Below are 9,529 nucleotides of genomic sequence, written 5' to 3' on the forward strand. Positions count from 1 at the left end.
TTTTCCAATAGCAATTTTTTTCCTTATTGTGCTATGGCAATCAATACGGATGAGTGAGTGCAGTTTGAGAATTTGCAATTGAACAAAGTAGTACTTTGGCACCGCCTCTGACAATATTTTACATGCCAGAAACGTGCGTGAAAACCATCTTTTTCTTCTCAGCGTCAGCATTCTTATCAAGAACCACTTTTATTCGATAATTTCAAAATACCCTTTGTTCACCTTGACGCAGTTTAGGCAATTTACTCCCCCTCTCAAAGTGTTTAACGAGAACACAAGTGACACGATGAATCGAACTTTATATTACGCTTATGAGAGATAAGAACAGCAGCCTCCCGCTGTCTATCTGCCATGTGGACAACTTTGTACCGCAACAAAAAGTTGTGGGTCTGACTTACTGGCCAATTCAGAGCAAAGCTACGTTGTTGAGCGGATACTATTGTTAGTGTTGTTAATCGATCTCTTATTGCCCGTCCGCGTCGTATGCTTCCGCGCAATGCTATCACAACAGTACAACTCAAAGCAGAAGGAAAGAGGGACTCATATGTGCTATTTCTACTGCTGTTGCTTCTGTAGTCGTCCCCTTTCGTCATAAACCGAACTTGTCCCGTCTTATTCTTCCATGCCAAAGCTTCCGGCAGATCCGCACCTCTCTTTCGTCACCCGCACAAAACCAGTGGCATTGTCAATCAGTCGCCCGAGCGAGCGATTGACATTTTTTTTTGCCCAACAGCCAACAACACCGCCTGTATCGGCATTACAGTGACGATGGATTGAAGAGAGAAAAAATCTCTTTCAGTCCGTCTCCTATAATGGAATCCTTCAGTGGTTTAGGTCTTCTGTAGTCTTCCGCTGCGCCGGGTCTGGCTAGGTTGGCGTGGTCCAGCTTTTACAATACTTATCGGCAATCTTGCCACTGCCCCCCCCCCCCCCCCTCCATGTGTTTGCAGCAGTGTTTCACCTCAGAGCGCCGTGTGGAGCCCTATGGGATGTCGCCATGTCGTGACAGCGGCAATAGCAGAACAGTTTTTGCGACCTGACTTTTTCTATACTGTATATGTGGCAGCCGCAAATCTTGTCGTTACCTTAGATTCGCCAGCACTACGATTCCAGGTTCCTCCTGCTTAACCTTAAGAGAACGAGGTCGACCGAAATGCCACTACGAGCGTTTGCAAGGAGTTGAAGGAACGTGATGATCTGGACGTAAGTGGCAAAGTACCAGAGAAGTGACTCAAGCAAAACAATCGTATTGCTGAAGAAGGTTTCGCGATGGTGTGCAAGTAGCGATGACGAAAGCAGCTGTTGATCTCTGGACAAGTAAATTGTGTTGGTTAGTGCTATGATAAAATGTCGCTAACGAAAGACTGCTTACCTATCGATAGGCGAAACAGTACAATGTGCTTTCTTTACTACAAGTCCTGAATCTGATCGTGAATCTTCCGTGTGCCGCAAATGCCCTTACCGAGACATCAATAATATTAAATCATTAATATAAATTGGCTGCTATAATGTGTACAATGTCACGCAAGTGCATACGGACACTCAGAAGCTTACCCGTAGCAGGGCATATGCGTATGTTGTAGTTATAGAACGCTTGGAGTCCAGACGCAACGAATGACTTCAGGTATTCCCTGGTGAATGTAGTGCTAATGCAGCTAAAAGAAACCAGCGGCTACGTTTGCCCGGCGGCGATGGGGCAAGATTGAAAAGATAGACATATTCTGCATCTCGACTAAACTTTTGTCGATAAACCGCACGGGCTGCGATGAGATGAGAAACAACGGGATAATGGTGTTCGGACAGTCCAAGGGTAGAAAACGATCGTCGAAAGCTGAAAGTGCACCTGTCCGAGTCAGTGTGTCATGTGCATGTAGACGTGCCAAATATTAGAAAGATTCGCGATTAGACAGCGAAATATGCGCGACTGGGTAAGACCAGAGTGGATACAAAACGGAGGAGATAAAAGATGTGGGATAAAAATGAAACATGGGTTAGGAAGACAGCACCGAGAAAGAGACCCGGGAGGGAGACAGAGAGGCGGCCAGGAAGTCGAATAAGTGGAAAATGGATATTTGGGTAGATGTTTGGGGACCATGGGCGAAGTCTGGGATTGGCAACTGGGGCTGAGTCAAGGGCTTCGTGACGGCCGGTGAACGGGGAGTGGTGGGGAACAAACGAGATAAGGACATGGATTACATGGGACAAGATTTCAGTATGAACACGAGAAGAGTGTACGCTGGAGAAAGTTGGAGAAGGTGGAAAGACGGCAAGATCCGACGATTGTATGGAAAAAGCGAAAAAGAAGTCGACCAAAGAAGATCGAAAACACATAGGTATTAAGGGAGGCCAGTTGGTGGTGAGGGGCGTGGTAGAGGCAGAGAAAAAGTGATGAAGATGGGATGCAGCGGCTAACGGAGAAGGCGCTCGGGAAGAAGGCACAAGAAAGTGGGTGAACAGAGAGCAAACGACGAAAAAAGAACGATGACTGAGATCGACCGACAGCGGCAGTAACGACGATCGTTGCCTTCGCTTCGGCTGTATACCGAAGCCGTTGTCCAAATAAAGAAAGACGCACGGTCGCTAAATTAACGCAAGAGCAAGGAATGGGTTGCAACGCGGATAAGATCGACGAAAAGTAATAAGAACGCCCACGAAGTGAACGGGTGCACGGGAAGCCTGTTACGTGGCCTTTGCCAACTCACGCTTTCGCTATTACTACGTTTTTGCTTTTCGTCGTTGATCTTATCCTATATGGCTCTGCGACCCGTTCAGTTCTTGTAGGTTCAACACCACAATGCGAATGTCTGTCTGTGTGTATGGAAAGTAATAACGGGATCAACAACTAAAGGATGAGCGAGAGAATGAAAATAGCAAAAGAGGCAAAGCAGTTCAGAGGTAAAAGGGGAAACAACAGAAATCAGAAATCTTCGCAATAAGCAAAAGATAGTAACGGGGTGCTTAGTGGGCGGCCTTCAGACAACGACTGCGGTACGAAGTTGATATAGGGGACAGGGAAAGAGATCTTCTTAAATGAAAAATGCTATTCGGATAACGATAATTTCGGTATAAGAAGGGAAAACGGCTTCGTCAGTGTTGTTACAGCCATCGCTGTCCCCGATGAAGACGCGAATCGGTCTTGCTACTACAGCGCTTACGATTGCCGCCACTACTGGCATTGTCAGCACTTTCACTGCAAAGATCGTCACTATCAACAGCGCCAAATGCTAAAAACGTTGAGGACGCGACAGAAACTCGTTCCTTCAAGGCGGGCTCGCGGGTTGTCGAATCGTCCAATGGCCATTGTTCTTACGTTCCTTTCTGCTTCTTACATTTAGCTGCATTCTTCTTTCTGGGAGATCTCTTGTTGGGAAGACCGTGGCGAGTGAATATGATGGTTGTTCGTCGGCAGTACGAAACTACCGCTTTTGAGAACGCTGCAGGTTATCTCATGACCGAGCTTTAAGTACCGCGAAAAGCTAAACGCGAATGGCAAAGCGGAAAAGAAGAGCAATAGGAGCTGGCGCGTGATCTAGAGCTACGGAACGTGATGCAGTAGCTTTGCAGCTGCACCCGATGCTGAAAACATTTCTGCCGCTGTTCTCCACAGCGCGAAAAAAGACCGTCATTACCTGCTATGACGCTGAATGAATGATGCACGAAAATCATGCACTATTTTCCTGTATCTTTTTCGGTGACACGAAGCAATATTTGCTTCCTGTGCCACATTGTGATAGGATTTTAAAAAGTAAAAATAAAAAAAAAAACACGACGAGAAATAACCGGGGACGCAGTGCGTCGAAGCCTAAGACGTCGAGACCTTTTGAATCCTAAAACTATTGATATTGAATGAGCGTGTGCGCTTCACAACACGTGTGTATCTAGCATAAAAAATAAGCATCGACTTCAACAGTCAAACGTGAACGCAGTGCTCGTGTAACATAGTGTTTTCAACAAACATTGACGCCATTTTGTAGACTAACGCCTTACTAATAAGTGCTCTAAAAAATAATTGGAATGACACGTGTCACAAGTATAAACTACAAGGTTTATTTAACCTATATAATATAACAATGAATTCTGGACGCCGAAGAAATGATAACAGAATGGAATAAAATTATTTTATACTATATTTTCACTAAACATATAGTCAAACAAAAATTTCGAATTAAAAGCTATTAACATTTTTAACCAAGCAAGCAATTCCAATTTTTGCTAATACCCCATTCTATAATAGTTAAAAAATTAGGCGCTGTCGCACATCATATCGCAGCCCGAAAAAGCCCTCTTTGTCAGAACTAACAAATACATCACAACCCATCTAGGAGGTTCGTTGGTGAGGCCCAGGAAATCAAATGGCCCTACTTACAATCAAATAGTTTTAAAGCGTATTTCGATATGGAGGATATATGATATAAATTTGATGATGAGCGCATAATAGCGTATAAGTCCGCAGGTCAATCTTCACAAGTGACCTGATCAGGGCTAAATCTATCGGTTGAATTATCTATACGAAAAGAATGTTTATACGAAGATGGCATTTAGGCTAATGAGTATGGGTCATCTCGCAGCAAATATGAGTTGTAACGAATTTTCATACCCCAGGTCCATCTTCCATGAAAAAGCTCAATGCCCCATTCTTGGTCGGACTAGTCAGGAACTCTATTTAAATACGTCCAAATGTGTGAGGTAGTTCTTCAACTTAATCAAGAAATATAGTGAGCAGTTGAGTTAAGCAAGTGTGATGACTAAATATGCCTGAGCTATGTGGACTGACCAGTCTTCACGTTTGCCGGTCTTCTTGCTAACCAATGTCACTTTCAGTTAGCATATCGATTTACTAACAAGTGGAAACATAAGTGTTTGCGAATTCTGTTCGTGCTAATTTCCTAACCAAGGAAGAACTGCAGACGAGACATGTTTGTCTCGTTTAATCGAATTGCCCACTGACAAGAAGACAGTGGCATAATGTCGGTCCTTTTGTGGTCGCACAACGTCTAGCCTAGGAACACTGCTCTCCTGTCTTGCTAGGACACGTGCATCGTCCTATATAACTTCCCTTATGTAAATTTAATATTGAGCCAACTAAAGCTGTGTATAGTAACGATTCCTGTTCTCCGTTGTATAGAACGAAATAATTCACATTGCGATCCGAAGCGTCAGCCACGCTTACGCTCCCTTATTCCAATGTACAATATATGCTAGCGAGAGTATAATCATTTTACTTTGTTCGCACATCACTTACACGACACAGCGTTTATATTAATCAAATGCGTATGTTCTTATGAAGCTGGATGTGAAGTTTGGAATATTTAATCTACCCTGCGGGTGGTTAGGCAGCCCACCATCGAGGAAATCAAAATGCTCCACAACCTAATCCAGTAAAATACAGACACTGAATGAAAACCTAGATACTCATTCCGGTCGAGCTGTATGAGACTCAATATGGTTTTTGCGAAGCAACGCTACTCTGGTTCAGCAATATACCAAGTTATACCCTATATTTTGTCCTTTCTACCGGCCAAACCGCCGTGAGTCATCTACCGGAAGCCATTTGGTACTATTTGACTTTGGCTCAAGATTTCCCCCTGCCATCGATTGCAATCCATTTCCTGTATCCGGCTTCCTTAGTAGTGGCAATAGTGGGGGGTTAGAGCTGAAGTAATGTGCAATGCAAGCATAATTCAAAATAATTTCTTCGGTCTTCGATGTAGGGACGCTTCATTGGCGAATCGCGTTGACAGGCTCCTAACTATTCCTACGGTTGTCGCTATTACTGCCATATTCCAAATTGCTACCAGCTACTTGAAGCAAACTTTGCTTGAGCTTTCAAGTTTTTTCAGCCATAGTCCTTGATGCGTTAGTCGATTATCCTTTTTGCATTCTGCGATAACTTCGCCACGTCCTATAGTTCGATCGGCTCTAGTATTTGTATTGCGAGAAATCTTCAGTAACTGGCTGTCGCCAGATTAAGCGTTGCTTTAGCCAGCCGTATACGAAAGGCAATTCCGCAATTCTTACAACAACTAGGCGGTCGACTACACTTTCCGTAGTGGTCATAACCTAAGTCCTCAGCTAATGAATACATACAGCCCACTTGCCTTGGCTGTTATCCAATGTGCCCGCACCCCTAACGGGGGCCGACTGCCCTTCCCAGTTTCGATTCGCTGCAACTTCTCTGCAGCCGCTATCGTCGACATACAGCGTTCGGCGGATCCAGTCGGTTTTCTCGATTTGGGCGGGCCGAAACAAACTGGGCCGCCAGCACATGGCACAGGATGAAGAAAACGGTATGGAAGAGAGGCGAACAGGGAGCGACAGGAGGAAAACGCAATTCTTCATTACTCCGGTCATGTCCCAAGGCCCAGCTCTCGAATCTTTACTGCTAAACGCTCAAAGCGGCCTCTGAAAATCTGTCCAGTTAGATGTAAATGCTAATCCCCAATGCGTATATGCTGTGTTAGTAGAACGACAGTATCAAACTACGGACGGCGGTCTGTGGTACCTGCAGAAATCCGTTCACGAGAAGTAGCAGTTGCTCCCATTTACATGTCCCGTGTATGCTTGTTTGCAAGTCCGAATGTATAGGGCATTTGAAATGTTTGCGTCTATTGTCGTGCGCGTGTTTGTCTCCGAACGTGCGAGTGAATTTCTGTATCTCTATATACACCTGTCCCATAACAGACTTCAATTAGCTTAGAAATCGACGGTCCGTTGAACAGTGTGAAATTGTATGACAGTGCATGCGGTATTCGTGTGATGGGTTTGTAATGCTGAGTGTTATAGCAGTTAGCCACACTGAAGGAATACACATACGGCCACAAATGGACATAGGCACGTAGGTGAAGAAGCAATAGATAGCCATCTTAGCGGCGGTTGACCCAGATGTGGATCGAAGCCCCCCATTACGGGCGGTCCGGAACTGTGGCAGTGGTACGCTATAGTAGCAGCTTGAGGAAGAGGAGCAGGGAAAAACGATAGGGGCTTATCCATTTGTCACTGATGCCATACAAGATATTCGCTTTGGTCGGTTTAGCTGTTACGAGACACACGACACTGTTCATGAATGCTTCACTTATTCACACGCCGCATATATTCCTCAAATGCCACTATTTGTTGACCTCTAGCCGGCAGTCTCTTGCTCATTTTCTCTACTGCTCGTATGTTGCCGTTGACCCAGAGGCACATCGTCGCATCTTTAGGATGTGGTCGTCACAGATAATCACTCACCACCGTCGTTGTATCCTTCTTGGTATGTCTTTTTTGCTTCCATCCCCATTGCCACAGTCTTAGCTTTCCGATTCCCAACAATCTTTCCACATCTCTGCCTATCTATTGGCTTCGCTGCCGTCTTTCTCTCTCGTCCCCCTCATATCTTATTGTGCAACCATAAATCTGACCGAAAATATTGCGACTGACTTGGGTTTTATATAGCCAGTTTGGAAATTGGCCCCCAACAATTTACAACGATCGCTAGTGCTGTTGATGTGCCGTGCACCTCGGCGAAGTAGAAGGCAGAGTGGGAAACATTGGCGGATGTTCTATTAACATATATCCCGTTAAAACTGTTACAGGATTTTGTTGACAATATGAGCTACTGAAAATTCATTTCCAGAAGTTGTATCTTCCAAAGTCGTTGTCACCTCTAATGGCATCTGTTTGCGGCGCATATATTGAGTAGCTCCATCCGTGTTTCTCTATTCAATAATTAATTAATGGGGTTGATCAAATAATTAATACTAGAGCACTTTTCACGTAGACGCTCAATTATCAACAGGACTTTTTTGCTCTAAAGTCAACCGGAAATGTACAATCACAAACCGATATCCGGTTCCCGAAGCAGACCGAAACATAGAGGGGCCAGATTTGACATCAATGCTACCGTTTCTAATTTAATGTAAAGAAGAGCTAATCTTAATCAAAATTATTATTAGGGCATCAAAGGACAGTGCCCTCTAAAATTGCAGATATGACCTAGTACAAGTTCCAGGTTTAATGCAATTTTACTAGCGTTTTTAGTTACGCCTGAAAGCCACGTTTTTTATTCATTTATGTTCGAATGTGTAACTAGGAAGCATAACGGTAAAATGCGTGTTCGGGTGATTGTAGCGGATGTTCGCGGCTTGTCACTACTCTCTATCCAAATCCTATTCTATTAAAAAATTTCAAAAGAAAGCCTCGGAAAACTTCGAGCCTCACATTGCACGTAATCCGCTCAGTGAAGAAACAATTGATTGACTCACCGGTGAGCTCATCATCGTCGAACGCGTGGACGGCACCGATTATCGGCAGCAGAATGAGACTGACCGCTATAACTTTGGCGGCCGCCACATGGCAACTCATGAACTGCTTCATTTTCGGTTGTTCGTGGTCGTGTTGATGCAGCACGAGGTTCTCAGCGGTAACTAGGCACAACGAATAAGAGCCTGATTTCTTCTTAGTAGCTGTTGTTGTTGTTGTTAGTGGTGCCGCTGTTGTCGCTCCCGCTGCTGTCGCTGGACCTTGCACGTCGTGTGCTCGGCGGTCGTAAGCTTCACACTGTCGACAATACACGAGATCGCGCAACGTTTACCAGCCGATTGCGACAACTGCACCATTAACGGCACGGACAACAGTGACGTGGACTGCTGCGGCGGTGGCAGCAGCAGCGCACTTCAGGGTGACGGCGCCATTTTCCTTGTCTTGAACGCGGTGCTGAGATAATCCTGAGAGGGGGCAGCGCTGGATGTTAGCACAACAGCACGAACCAGTGAGGCACCCATCATTGTTAGAAATCGTACGATACATTTGGCTCATTATTTTTCGTCTAGACCACAGAAGAGAACAACAATAATAATTCGGTAGTGTTAAGTACTCTGGACAGTGTACTTTATTGCGGCAGAGGTCTTGCTCCCGCCTAAAGTGCGGGATGACGGCCGACACAGGACCAGTTGGCTGGAAGGGCACAAAACGCAACGTTTTATATTTCGACACTGATTGAACCGAACTTCACAGCACCGATTGATCATAACACGAAACTCACGACACACTGAAGTATATTATCGATGCAACGTTCACACAAACGACGAAGGCACGTCGCTGTCCAACGTCATCGAAAGATCAGGAAAAAAGGGATTACGATAGCAGTGGGGGGTGCTTAGGCTACCTCTCTGGGTAGACGGCAGTAGACCGCCAATCACCGAAATGAACTAACAACAACTTCTATAAACATAGTAAAACACCTTCCATCCATGACTTATGGGTGGTTGGCACGCCGTAATATGCATAAACGTGTATAGGTAAATGTTTTCTATATGCCTACATGCACGTACGCAGGTGTGCGACATAACAATCGACGCTAGGTAGATAAAGGGTATCCGCTATGTATTGGCACTAACACTTCCGTATTACTATTAGATGTGTCCGTCTACCACACCTTCGGTAGGCTATTGACATGCGCGTCTCGGATCAACTCAGCGACCGGACGAAAGGAAAAGATAACCGCTGCATCACTACCCTAGTACTCCCAAGTAGGGTTATCGCTAGATCATTG

At 45.0% G+C, this 9,529-nt stretch overlaps 1 protein-coding gene across 3 annotated transcripts in view; it reads right to left on the reverse strand.

Moving 5' to 3' along the window:
- The window catches only part of LOC111269142 (protein turtle), a 90,013-nt gene extending 80,711 nt beyond the window's left edge, over positions 1–9,302 (reverse strand). For 2 of the 3 annotated variants that reach the window (XR_002685604.2, XM_022848535.2), the window contains exon 1: positions 8,241–9,301. Coding sequence is in view for 2 of the 3 variants with exons in the window: in XM_022848535.2 (XP_022704270.1) it covers positions 8,241–8,352 (112 nt within the window). In the remaining variant the exon portion in view is untranslated. Of the gene's footprint in view, positions 1–8,240 lie in introns of all 3 variants that reach the window. The other variant, XM_086971987.1, reaches the window with a different exon arrangement.
- Between the last annotated feature and the right edge of the window lie 227 nt (positions 9,303–9,529).

Source organism: Varroa jacobsoni, unplaced genomic scaffold (genome assembly GCF_002532875.2).
Source record: "Varroa jacobsoni isolate VJ856 unplaced genomic scaffold, vjacob_1.0 scaffold_1357, whole genome shotgun sequence".
NCBI lineage: Eukaryota > Metazoa > Arthropoda > Arachnida > Mesostigmata > Varroidae > Varroa > Varroa jacobsoni.